Source organism: Rattus norvegicus, chromosome 8 (genome assembly GCF_021556685.1).
Source record: "Rattus norvegicus strain SHRSP/BbbUtx chromosome 8, alternate assembly SHRSP_T2T, whole genome shotgun sequence".
In the NCBI taxonomy this organism is placed as follows: Eukaryota; Metazoa; Chordata; class Mammalia; order Rodentia; family Muridae; genus Rattus; species Rattus norvegicus.
Window position 1 is genome coordinate 52241467 of NC_141541.1, and position 14540 is coordinate 52256006.

The following is a 14540-nucleotide window of genomic DNA, read 5'->3' on the forward strand; positions in this document are numbered from 1 at the left end:
CTCTATCTCCAAAAATATTTATATAAGGCATGACGGTAGCAAAATTAGTTATGAAATGGCAACAAAAATTAATTTATGGTTGGGGGTGTTCACCACAACATGAGCATATATATTAAAAGGTTGAGGCATTAGGAAGTTTGAAAGCCACAGTTATGGTCCATCATTGAGAGAAGTCAGGACAGAAACAGGAACTGAAAGAGGCCATGGGTGAGTGCTGCTTACTGGCTTTTGTTTAAAAACAAAAACAAAAACAAAACAAAAACCAGGGGCTAGAGAGAGAGCACAGCAGTTAAGAGTACTGACTGCTCTTCCAGAGGTCCTGAGTTAATTCCCAGCAACAACATACATGGTGGCTCACAACCATCTGTAAAGAAATCTGATGACCTCTTCTGGTGTGTCTGAAGAGATCGACAGTGTATATATGTAACATAAGTAAATAAATCTTTAAAAAAAAACAAAAATTAAAAAAAAAAAAACCAACTCAGGACCATCTGCCTAGTGGTGTACTGACCAAGGTAGGTGGGGCCTTCCCACAACAACCATTAATCAAGAAAATGCTCCAGAGCCAGCCTATCTGATAGAGACAATTTTCTTAACTGAGGTTCCCTTGTTCCAGACAGATGACGCTAGCTTATATAAAGCTGATTGAAAAAGTAATCATCACAGAGCTCTGTAGTGCATGAATCAAATGTGTATAATTTTCTTTTTAAAAGTCTGGGGCTGCAGGGAGGACTTGGTGGTTAAGAGCCCTGGTTGTCCTTCCAGAAGACATGGGTCCAACTCCCAGCACATGGCGGCAGCTCACAACTGTAGCGCCAAGTTCTAGAGGTGGGTGCAGCATCCTCTTCCCGCCACAGTGAGCAATGCATACCTACGGTACATAGACATACATGCCCGCAAAACATCATACGCATAAAAGATAAAAACAAAACCAAGGAAGTCCATAAGCAGTCAAAGCATAAATCAGAAGCTCATGAATCATATTTTGAAACTGAGGCAGAAATTGATAGAAACAGTAAAGGTACACACTAATTTGGATAAGAACAAATTTTTTTTTATTTTGGGTTTGTTTTCATTTTTTTTTAAAGATTTATTCATTTATTATATGTACACTGTAGCTGTCTTCAGATACACCAGAAGAGGGCATCGGATCTCTTTACAGATGGTTGTAAGCCACCAAGTGGTTGCTGGGAATTGAACTCAGGACCTCTGGAAGAGCAGTTGGCACTCTTAACCACTGAGCCATCTCTCCAGCCCAAGAACAATTTATATACTTTGTAATATAGTATACATTTACATTTAGTCATTGCAAATGCATATGAAAATACTTATTTTAGCCAGGTCAAATTACATGCTTCATGTGGTCTTATGTATTAATGATATACAACCCAATATAATAATCTATGTGTAGTCTATAAGACAATAAAAGCTAGGGCTGAGAATGTAGCTCCCTGGTAGAGTGTATGCAAAGCCCTTGGCTAGATACCCAGCACCACATACACATGGTGTGATGCTGCATGTCTGTGACTCCAGAACTCAGGAGGTGGAGGCAGATGGATCAGAGATGGGCAAGTCATTCTCTACTCTATGGTGAGCTCAAGGCCAGCCTAGGATACTTGAAACCCTTCTCAAAAATGTAGAAGAAAGGGGTTGGGGATTTAGCTCAGTGGTAGAGCGCTAGGAAGCGCAAGGCCCTGGGTTCGATCCCCAGCTCTGAAAAAAAGAAATGTAGAAGAAAACTCTCAACAACCCACAATGAAAGCATTATTATTTCATTCACTGGATGAGGAAATAGAAATAACATAGCTAATAAAGTGGATGAGAAAAGGTTAAAACCTATGAGTTGGCTTTAGAGTTTAACTACTTAGCCAGTGTACTAAGTCACTCTCAGTCATTGTGATGATTTGAAAGAAAACGGCCCCATAGGCTCATAGGGAGTGGCACTATGAGGAGGTGTGGCCTTGTTGGAGTAGGTGTGGCTTTGTTGGAGGAAGTGAGTCACTAGAGGGGGTGGGCTTTGAATTCTCAAATGCTCAAGCCAGGCCAGTGCAGCATTTACATCTAACCTGAGAGCCTGGATTTAGAACTCTCAGTCCCTTCTCTAGCACCATGTCTGCCAGCATGCTGCCGTGCTTCCTGTCATGATGTTAATAAAGGACTGAACTTCTAAAACTGGCCCCAGTTAAATATTTTCCTTTATAAGAGTTGTTGTGGTCATGGTGTCTCTGCACAGCAATGACACTCTAAGACAGTTATTAAAGGAAGCATACCAAGCACTGTTCAGTATGCTCTAAGAAGGAAAATGCAGCTTCCACTTCATTATAAAAATGCTCTTAGGGCTGACAAGTTGGCTCAGTGGGTAGCGAAAGATGCTTGCCAGGAAGCTTCATGAAGGCCTGCTGACCTGAGTTCAATCCCTGGAATCTGCTTGGTAGAAGGAGAGAACCAACTCCGGCGAAATGTTCTCCAGTCTACACAGACATACACTACACCATGCGTGCGTGTGTGTGTGCGCCTGCACATATACATAAATATAAATACATTTAAAGTTTTTTAAGTGTACTTAGATGGGTACAATGGCATGCTTATATTTTCAGTTCCTTGGAGAAGGGAAACAAGGACCACTTGAGCCCCAAAATCTGGAGCACCCTGAACAATACAACAAGAGCCCAACTTGGCATGCATATATGTAATTAGTGCTCTTTTCTAAAGGTAGAAACTGTTGTAGACAACTGAGTGTCTGTAAGAGTCTAGAGTCGAAACCAATCCTTACAGTCTGACTCCCTTGTACTTCCCCTCATCTAACTCCTGTAATTCTAGCCAAACCAGACTTCCCACATTCTTTGAACATACAGTCGGCAGCAGGTTCTTATTAGTGTGTTAAAGGCTGACTTCTCTGCCTACACCAGTGGTTCTCAACTGCCTAATGCTGTGACCCCCCCCTTTTTTTTTCTTTTTCTTTTTTTCGGAGCTGGAAACCAAACCCAGGGCCTTGCCTAGCAAGCGCTCTATCACTGAGCTAAATCCCCAACCCCAACTGTGACCCTTTAATACAGTTCGTCTTATTGTGGTGACCCCCAAGTATAAAATTATTTTCACTGCTACTCAGTAACTGTACTTTTCCTACTGTTAGGAATCCTAATGTAAACACCTGATATGCAGGGTATCTGATATGCAACCCCTGTGAAAGGGCTGTTCAACGCCCCCAAGGGGTAGTGACCCACATGTTAAGAACCACTGGCCTAGACTATTCCTACTCATCCTTCAAAATCTAGTTCAGATTAACACATCCTGTCTCACCTCTGATGTCACCCAATAGGCAAAACTATATTATCTCTATTAAATCCATGACATATAACATCATATTTCAATTGGACAGAACTCATGAGCTAGTTAATTCTTTTCCGGTATGTGTTTACAACAGGCAAGCTAGTAACATTCAATGTAACGTAGCTGCATTTGATGATAGGGCAGCTACCGAGCCTGTGTCAGATCCTGGGTGCATCCCCAAACACCAAGGGAAAGCAGGGATTGTGCATGTGCCTCTATTCTAGTTACAGATTATTCTTACACATAAACAAAGTGTCAGTTCAGTTTGCTTTATTTAAGGAATGATTCAGCAGGTAAAGGTGTTTGCTGCCAAGCCTGATGACCTGAATTCAATACCCAAAACCCACATGATGGAGACAAAGAATCCTTACCCATCCATTGTATACACACATACAAACTCAAACTCTCTCTCACACATACACACCCACACACACGAACTCAAACTTACACACACACTCTCTTAAAAACAAGGTATCAAACACTAGCTTTTTTACCCTTATCTGACACTTGTGATTTATCAAGCGCCTGCGGCTTCTGCAAGATCTGATCTTTTCTCCTCAACCTCAACTTAGCCTCTTTCAAATACGCATCTACCCACAAACTATCTTTAGGGATTTCAAGGTCTCCTGCCTGCAACCTTTCTTTCATGAGTGTAAATCACTCTTCCTTCCACAGATAAATCTACCAAACCCAATGATGGTCAAACACCTACCAAGACACTTTCTATCAAATATGAGTTTTCAACTCCCATTAAAATAAAATTCAAAGCCACTCAACTACTGCTGGCATTCCCATTCTGACAGTCACAGACCTGAGTTAGTATTTGTGTAGTATGTCTCCATTACCTAGGCTGGGAATTCTCCTCATACATCCTTTCTTTTCCCTCCTTGAAGAGGCTGATGGTCTGCTTAGTTTTCTTCATCAAATTCTCCATGAACACCCTGAAATACTCATTCTCTCCAAGCGTCTCCATCTTCCCCTCGTATCTCGACAGGACAGTGCGGAGGTGCTGGTAGGTGTCAGGCAGCAGGTCTAAGATATACGGTGGGCTGTTCTTGAGAGCCAGCTTTGGGTTTTGACACAACCGCACCACCTGCAACAAAGGGAAAAGAAAGAAAGACTATTACTTAGGACCTTAAGGACAACTTTCCTTGTTATGTTATGGGCTATGAAATATGTGCTGTTTACATAAATATGAAAGATACAGGGGTTGGGGATTTAGCTCAGTGGTAGAGCGCTTGCCTAGCAAACACAAGGCCCTGGGTTCGGTCCCCAGCTCCAAAAAAAAAAAAAAAAAAAGTGCTTCCTGAATTACTTAAGTTGCATGTATGTGTGTGCATGTGTTGAAGCATGTGCATGTGAGTGCAGGTGACCATAGAATCCAGGAGACAGGAACTACAGTAATAGCCAGTTATGAGCCATTTTGCTGGACCAAACTTAATGCACTATTCTCAGAATCTGCTTCTTTTTCCCATCTTCTACTTTCGAATTTTCTGAGATCACTTTTTTTTTTTTTTTTTTTTTTTTAAAAAACGGGGCTAAGGACCGAACCCAGGACCTTGCGCTTGGTAGGCAAGTGCTCTACCACTGAGCTAAATCCCTAACCGAGATCTTATATTTTAAAACTAGATTTTGTACGTTTGTTTTAGGATTTTTTTTTAATCAATGTATGTTATGTGCATGGGTGTTTTGCCTGCATGTATGTCAGTGTATACAGTGCGTGTGACTGGTGCCCATAGAGGCCAGAGGAGAAAGTCAGGTCCACTGGAACTGGAGTTACAGTCAACGTGTGTATGCTAGGAACCAGGCCCAGGTCCAATAGAGCAGCAGCCCCTGCTTCAACCAATAAGCCCTCTCTCCAGCCCCTGCTTCTGCTGTTTTGAGGTCTCTTGTAGCACAGGCTATCCTCCTTGCCTTCATCTCTCAAGTACCAAGATTACCTCAGGTGCCACCACACTCAACAACTAAATCTATACTATAAACACAACATAGCACTCTCTACTTCTAAGCAGGCCATCTTCTAGTTCTTACAACAACTGGTAATCTGGATTTATCCCTATTGATTAGTCTGTGCTTTTTTTTTTTTCTTTTTTTTTCGGAGCTGGGGACCGAACCCAGGGCCTTGCGTTTGCTAGGCAAGCGCTCTACCACTGAACTAAATCCCCAACCCCTAGTCTGTGCTTTTTATACCAGTAGCTTCTGTATCTGGAAAAGACAATACTAGACAAAAGTTCAGAAAGAGACCACAGAGACACATATTGTCCATTTGTATCAAGAAAGTCTCATTTGTTATATAAAAAGAAAAATGGTTAGAATAATGGGAAAGGCAAGTCTAGAGAGCTTTATAGTACATGAGTGCTAGCTGCATGACTTCATGATAAAAAAAACCATAAAGGGAAATATTATTTAAATTCTACCACTTTAAAAGTGGAGAGACGCAAAGAAATAACTTCTGTTTAACAAGAAATATTTTAAAAAGCTGGACATGTTGGTACAAGTCTATAAATCCCAGCCCAGGGGATCATGAGCAGTCAGCAGGCTCCATAAGAAGACACTATCTAAAAAATAAAAATTAAAAACAAAAGAAAGACAACATACAAACAGTGATATCACTAACAAGCAAGAAGATACCTCAGCATATATAACCAGAGTATATATCTGAACAAATCCATACGGGATAAACACCTCCTACAAGTTATTAAGAATGATCCTCCAATATACAAGCTATCAAGACTTAAAAAAGGATCCTTAGAAAAGACACAAGATGGTGCCCAACCTCACTTCTCAGTCTAGACTGAAAACTCCAATCACAATCAGACAAATAACTAGCCATGCCAACCAGCAGCAAGAAAATGGAGCAAAGGCACATTCATACACTGCCTAGAGCAGCCTAAACTGACACAACTCTAACTGGAAAACAGCTCAGCTATACCGTCAGATTAAAATGTTCTATAGCATCAACTGAGTATGGTGCAACACTTTAATCCCATCACCTAGGAGGCAGAGACAGGCCCATTTTTCAGTGAGTTCCAGGCCTGGTCTACATAGTTCTAGACAGCCAGGGTGGTGGGAGTGGGGGTGGGGGATAAGGGGATGGGAGGGGCTGTCTCAAAAAGAATTTTAAAAATATATAAACTTTAAAAAACTATGCACTATGAGCACGAAGTTCCATGCCTAGAAAAGTATATTGGGATACACATACAAGAATGTGCAGAATGCTGGGCAGTGTTGGCACACACCTTTAATTCCAGCACTGGGAGACAGAAGTAGACGAATCTCCATTCAAGGCCTGCCTGGTCTACAGAGAGAGTTCCAGGACAACCAAGGCTACCTGAAGAAACCCTGTCTAGAAAAAAAAAAGTGTGCAGAACAAGATCACCACAAAAACTGGAACAACCCATATATCAAATATAGAACATAGGTGCCATCCTCATAACTACATAAATATACCGTAATTACATGTATTATAGACATGTAATTATGGTATATTTACTACAATAGAGTACTATTTAACAATGAGAATGCATTATTCTAACCGCATGATGAATGCCTCTCTCAAAATTGGTCTAAACAAGAAAAATACACAACAAAAATTAAGTAAAACTTCTGGTTTGTTTGGAAAGTCAGTTATGCCATATGATGTTTTGCTGGGCACACAGGTGAGAGGATGTTTGGATACAGCAAACATGCGAAAGGACACTTGATGAAGGAGTGTAAACATGACCACAGACAGTGGGAGATATTTTTCCCTAACAGTACATATGTTCTCCTTACATAGCGTTATTGATCTCCACTAGTGATGATGCCAGAGAGAAACTCACCAAAGAGGTTCCTGTGGCAGCTTGCTGCTTTCATGGCCTCACCTCAGGCTGGTTGGTGAGCCTTCCGGTTTCTTCAGGATTGAACTACAGCTGCTAGTTCCTGTGTGGTGTCTGCCTGCCTAGAGGGCTGGACTACAGCTGCTGAGTTGTGGTTGGTGTTTGCTACTGAACTGCTGCCAAAGAGGATCGAGCTCACCCCCAAAGGACTACTGCTGAGCAGGTCCACTCCCCCATTTCTTGATAGCTTTTCTCTTCCACTACCTCTGCTGGGTGGTGGGCTAGAGGAGAGATTGAGCCCTTATTAAAAGTAAGTTGCAAAAAATTTACGCCTACAGAAAATGTCACAAGGGAACCCATTCTGCTAACTAAAAGCAAAAAAAGAAAATACGTGCATTCCACCTACATCTATATGTACATATGCATATGAGATATATGCATATATGTTATCATATTACTATCCAAAGAATGGCCATCTAGAGCCTACAAGACTGCTCAGCAGGTAACAGCTCCTGCCATTAAGCCTGACAACCCAAGTTCCACTCCCAGAACACACATGGAAGGAGAACCAATTCCCGTAAGTTGTCTGCTGACCTTCATACACAGGCAATGTGGCATGTGTGTGCCTACACCCACACCTACACACAATCGATGGTGGCTGGAATGAGAACTGCCCCCTATATAAGCCCAGGTATTTGAACACTTGGGGTCCTCAGCTGGTGGTGCTGTCTGGGGAGGTTTAGGAGGTGCACCCTTGCTAGAGAACTACTGGGGTATGCTTTGAGAGTGTACCGCTGTGCCCTACTTGCAGTTTGGTTTGTCTGCTTTACATCTGCAGCTGACTGTCATCTCTTTTCCTGTTTCTGCTGCCACACCTGCATCCTGATACCATACCTCCAAGAAGAACTCTATCCCTCTGGAACCAGAAGCAAAAACAAACCCCTCTCTTCTTTACCTTGCCTTCGGTCATGGTGTTTTATCAAAGCAACAGAAAAGTACCACGTGTATTTTTATTTTAGTTACATATGTATATGTTTGTGCCTATGTGTGGTTTAGGAGGACATGAGATCCCCTGGAGCTGGAGGTAGAGATGGTTGTGAGCCATCATGGTCCTCTACAAGAACAAATGTTCTTAAAAACTGAAGCATCTCTCCAGCCCAAATTTTAAATTTTCAAAAATAAAAATGAACAATTGTAAGCTGGGCAGTGGTGGCACATGTCTTTAATCCCAGCACTCAGGAGACAGAGGCAGGCAGGATCTCTTGAGTTCGAGGCCAGCCTGGACTATAGAGCAAAAGTTCCAGGATACAGTAAAACCCTGTCTCAAAAAACAAAAACAAACAAAAATGTGTTTTATAGATATGTAACTGTCCATGAAAAGAAAGCCAAGAATTCATTTTAAAACAGTATTAGCTATATAAACAATATTAAAAATAATATTAATCCAGTAAACTGGATTACAGATAAGTATATCAACACCACCTCTTGGTTAGGCATTGTGGTGCACACATTTAATCCCAGCAGAGGTAGGCAAATTTCTGTATCAAAAGCCTTTACTTTGTGTGTGTGTGTGTGTGTGTGTGTGTGTGTGTGTGTGTGTGTGTGTGTGTGTGTGTTTAATAATAAATAAGTAAAATCCCAACCAGAACTCCTAAGTACTTTATAAATAATTTTAAAACTATTTAAATTGCCATTTAAAATGAATGTCATTGACCAAGAATGGTTATGCATACCTGCAATCTCAATACCCCCAAAACAGAGGCAGGAATATCTCAAGTTAGGTCTTCCTGAGTTACCACCTCAAAGCAACAACAACAGCAAAAACTAAAACAAAAAAGTTATTAAATGAAAGAAGTAAACTCAAAGACTTTAGGAAGTCTCTGAAACTGATGAGATTTATTGGTCCTCCCTCCCCAGCATAAACTGCCAAGAGATGCCTACAAGAGGCAGAGACAAACCAACTGAGCTACTGAGAAAGAACGTTCTCCAATCTGTAGGGCTGCCTGCAGGTATCCAGACTTTGTAAGCTGTCACTCATGCTGGTGGGCTTTGGTAATACAGCTATCTTTGAGTCATTTCTGCTTCTGTTAGCAATGCTTCACCCACACTCTTGTGACTCCAATAAAATTTACTTGTTTGGGGCCGAAAAGATGGCTCAACGGTTAAGAGCACCGGTTGCTCTTCTAGAGAATCTCCCTTTCGTCTCCCAAGACTCACATAGCAGCTCACAATCATCTGTAAGTCCAGTTCCTGTGGGTGCCCTCTTCAGCCTCCATGGGCCCCAAACACACAAGTGGTATACAGATATACATGCAGACAAAACACTCAAACACATAGAATTAAAATTAAGTCCACACCAACTCACTGGTTCACCATGTTGGACTTTGTCAGTTCCCCATTTGATGAACAGACGCTTGTGCATGTTTCCCCAGGGATGAACAGCATCCCACAACAGCTTTCAGCAGTGTTACATTACAATGTAATAGCTAGTGTTTGCTTTGTATCTTCTGCTTGATGCTGATAAAGCTTCCTTAATTTGTAGTTTCATGGTTTTTATTAGAGACTTCTCAGACAACTTGTTAAAATTTTTTCCTGCCCATTCTTTCTCGGAACTCTTCTGGACCTGAATTATGTATACTTAGGACATCCCATCATTTTGTCTCAACACCTCAATGTGGAATTTTCCTTGACTTATGTTCTACTGTTTTCTTCAGCCTTATTTATGCTACTAAATCCACCCACTGACTTAGAATTTTCTATTACATTAGTGTTTGAGGGCCATACGCATGTCATAGCATATTTGTGGAGGTAAGAGAACAACTTTCAAGATTGGGGTCTCTCCATCATGTGGGTCTCAGGGATCCAACTCTTCAACTCAAGTTATCAGGTGTGACATCAAGTGCCCTTACCTACACCAAGCCATCTGGCTAGTAGTACCTACGAACAGTTTCTGTGTCTTTAGTTCTAGAATTCTATATCATTTCATGATTCTTATTTTAAAAAAGTCAATTTAGTGCTGGGGACATAGTTCAGTGGTGAAACACTTGTCAAGTATGTACAGGTCTGGGTATACACACACACAAAACCTTGCAGCTCAGTTTTTAATTTTTGTAACATATGAATAATAGGTATATTTTAAGTCCCTGACTGACAACTTCTGTATCCTCTGTTTCTATACTCAGTGTCTCCTACTGGTCCTCAGTTGCACCTTCTCATCTACCTAGTTACTTTTTGTTCATTAAACGCTGGCTGCTGTATAAATTATAAACAATATGATTGTGGATATTGCTAGTCCAAGGATTACTTCTCCTTCTAGCAGGTGTCACACTACCAACATCAGGAATCCTAGATCACCTCAATCCAACGCAGAGTAACAGATTAAAGGCTGGGTTTCCTTCCCTATAAAAACTGATCCAACTTCTGTTTAGTTTTTATTATTTTTTTTTCTTTTTTTTGGAGCTGGGGACTGAACCCAGGGCCTTGCGCTTGCTAGGCAAGCGCTCTACCACTGAGCTAAATCCCCAACCCCTAGTTTTTATTCTTAAAATTCAGGCCTTGTGGGCGCCAACCCAATGTTTCCCAGGCACTTTCCTATGTTTTGTCCTCCTCAACTTAAGACTCAGTTCTAAGAGCTTGCTTCGTCTTTCAGAACTTGACCTTAAATTTTCTCACCGTCTAAATCAGTGTTTCTCAACCTTCCTAATGCTGTGACCCTTTAATAAAGTTCCTCGTGTTGTGCTGACCCCCACAACCATAAAATTATTTCATTGCTATTTCATAACTGTAATTTTGATACTGTTATAAATCATAATGTAAATATCTGATATACTGGATATCTATGTGGCCCCCAAAAGGGTCACAACCTACAGGTTGAGAACTACTGGCCTAGTTAAACGCTCTGTACCTTTTAACTTTGCTGTTTTTGTTGATAGTGAGAAACAGAATAATTTAAAAGCAGTGGCTTATGTCTATAGGAGCAGAGGTCAGAAGTCTGTTGCAGGATTGCTTGCTCAAGGCCTGCCTGGACTACAGAGCAGTTTAAACAAGGGAGAAAATCCAGAAATGAGGAAGACAGGGACCTTCAGCTATGCACAAAGATACCAGGCTCCACAAAGCTGTCTGGACCAGAAGGAATGATAATGTCCCATACTGCTTCCAAATGTAGTTGTCCAGAAAACATAGTAGGGATGAAGATTCAACAAAAAGCTCTATATATACATGGTTAACCTACATCCCTATTACCACTAAAACAACAACAATAACAACAACAATAACCAAACCAAACAAATAAAAACTACAATCAGTACAGAGAACTAACCACCAAGTGTTGAAATTAAAAAACTGCCAAAAGAAAATGTTAAATAAAGTAAATACTAGATTATTATCTGGATGTCGTGGCACACTCCTATAAACTCAGCACTCAGGAAGTGGAGGTAGAAGGATCAAGAATTCAAGGCCAGTCTGGGATACATGAGACTGTCTCAAGAGACAAAAAGAAATGAGAAGAGGGAGAATAAGGGGTGAAGAGAGAAGGGAGGAAAAGAGGCTCTAGACTAGGGCAGAGTTCAAGATTACGGACAGAGTACTTGCAGAAAGAACTTCCTGTGTCCCCAAAGTATGTTATAAACTCTTTTGTGGTATCTAAGCTATTCATTCAACAAACATCTTATCTATCCATTTTACTTGAATTATGTTGTTTTCAACTCTTCATGACTACAAGTAGCAAGGTGATATTCATGCTTAGACATGCTTCCTTAAAATAGAATCCAGCTGCTAGGTGTGACAGCACACACCTATAATACTCCCAATATAATGCCAATACTCAGAGGCAGAAAGAAGCAAGTGATTCCCTGCCAACCTGGGCTACATAAAACTTCCATAAAAACAAACAAACAATCCAATTCAACAGCCAACCATCATGGACTCTTCAAGTGAAACACAATGTATAGGCTTTAAAACCATCATTTTAGTATGTATGTTAAATATATAGCAGCAAATCATTTTCTGGTATATTCTTGGAAAATAGTGCTGTATAAGGCTAGCAAATAAAGATAAGCTAATACTTGATGCATAAATGCAGCATTGGCTGTCCTTGAACTCACAGGGAAATCCACTAGCCTCTGCCTCTTGAGTGCTGGGATTAAAGGCGTGTGCCACTATTCCCGGCTCAATGCATAAATATTTAAACATTACTTCAAGAAGCTGCTTATTCTATGGAGTATTAAAAAAGGGAACAACTTAGACAAGAAAAAAAGGCTCCATTCAGAACACTATTGTATTCTAAGCTCAATAGTTTTATATTAACAAAATAAATGATTCCCAAGTTGAGCTACATTCCAAAACCTCATTGTAAGTTGGATGCTACAACTCAGAATATACTTTACAATAATAAAAATTGTTAGGTGGTAGTACCCTAGAGTATAGTGCATCTTGGGTAGAGAGAAAACTGATACTAAGCAACCGGAAACTTAGCATATGCCATAAATATGTATTACTTTTATATGCCAACTGAAGAAAAGGATTCCACAAAGACACAAAAGCTTTGTGACTGAAAACTTTGTGTTTATTACGACAAGGTCTCATTCCAGACTGGCTACTATTACAGGCATGTAACACCATTCCCTGTTTGCTTTATGTCATATTAGGGAGCCTAGATCTTCAGACACTAGACAAGCACTATAACTGAGCTGTCCCTTCCCCAGACCAGTTTTTTTTTTAAAGATTTATTTATTTATTATATATGAATACACTGTAGCTGTCTTCAGACACACCAGAAGAGGGGATGGGATCCCATTACAGATGGTTGTGAGCCACCATGTGGTTGCTGGAATTTGAACTCAGGACCTTTGGAAGGTCAGTGCTCTTAACCACCGAGCCATCTCTCCAGCCCCAGACCAGGTTTTTATTTTCAGAGGAAGCTATACATGTTTCACACTGAGAACAAAGAAAGAAAGAATGATAGATTTCTGGTAAAACAATAGGAATGAAACCTAAAATGCAGGTCAGAAGGACAACACTGGGTTTAGACAACAGAAATGTGTAGTCAGATACAGAGGCAGTTGAACTGAGCCTGACAGTTTCAAGTTTTTTTCAATAGACACGTCACTCTGGGAAATGAAGTGCAAGAGAAGTTCCTTGAATCTGACAGAAGTTATCAGGCAAGAGGGGTGGGGAGGAGGACTGTCAGGAAAGGAAACACTGGGTTCTGTGCAGAGTTAAGTAGGGTAATATAATAAATAGCAGCACTGGGTGGCTGCTTTAAAATAGAAGACAGGTTTCTATGAGGTGATATTTATGCTGAGAGCTGAAATCACAGGGAAAAGTCCAGTCTGTAAAATCAGCAGAACAACCAACAAGGCACCTACCTCAACAGTCCTAAGGTACCAATGAGTTGGGACTTATCTGAGGACTATGAAGGATACAAAGGTCAATTAGACTAATATGCAGCCAACAAGGCACTATGTGTGATTAAGAAATTTATAGATAAAAAAAAAGAAATTTATAGATTTGCTTAGGGAATTGCTTTGGAGATAAGACAGGCTAAACTTAGGTTTCCAGCTAGCATTTAAAAAGACTAAAGGACTAAATCATTTTTAGTATTTGGTAAGATTCTATCAACCAGCCATATCAAAATATTCTGCCTCAGTCATTTACCTTGAATAAACTCAACCTCTGGGCCTCAATATTCTTACCTATAAAGAGATAAAACCTATCTCATAAAATGTAGGTAAAAGGGCCTCCCAACTACCAATGAGGTAAGCATCTGATGTATACAGGACCCCTCCCATTTCCATACGACCTCACTTGCAGAACGAAGAGGAAGACACAGTGGGAGCTAGGAGCATCAGCATGAACTGCAGATGCAGTGACTCGGGAAACAATTGCAGCAAGTCAGGTAAATGGGTGGTGCACATCTGGAGAAGCTTAGACTTAAGAGGATCAGGAGTCCAAAGCCAGCTCAGGGTATGACTTGATCCTGTTTCAAAACAAAACTCCAAACACACGTGCACACATGCGCACACACCCTTAATTCATGCTGACCAGCAGTAAGACTGCACTGGTTAACTGTTGCTGCATTCCAATTTAATTTAGCCTTTCCTTGATTTGGAGCGCACTTCTGAATTTGCACTTCTGAATATTTGGGAGTTTAAGTGCACACACACACACACACACACACACACACACACACACACACACACATATATATATATATATCCATGCACGAGAGGGAAAACGATAGATGACCCTTTGCTGACACCCAGAAGCCATTATTAACAGTACTCCTACTGCCCTGGTCCATGCAAGTTATCTTCTCAGTCCTATAGTCTATAGAGACCAAGACAGAGGCAAAATACTGTAGGCAAAACAACAGGAGAACCAATCTTCTGCAAA

General features: G+C 40.7%; 1 protein-coding gene across 4 annotated transcripts in view; it reads right to left on the reverse strand.

Annotated features, from left to right (window-relative positions):
- Positions 1-14540, reverse strand: part of Cbl (Cbl proto-oncogene) — an 83476-nt gene that overhangs the window by 52837 nt on the left and 16099 nt on the right. For all 4 annotated transcript variants that reach the window (XM_087563304.1, NM_001419955.1, XM_087563306.1 and 1 more), the window contains 1 exon segment: positions 4176-4423. In XM_087563304.1, coding sequence (XP_087419430.1) covers positions 4176-4423 — 248 coding nt within the window.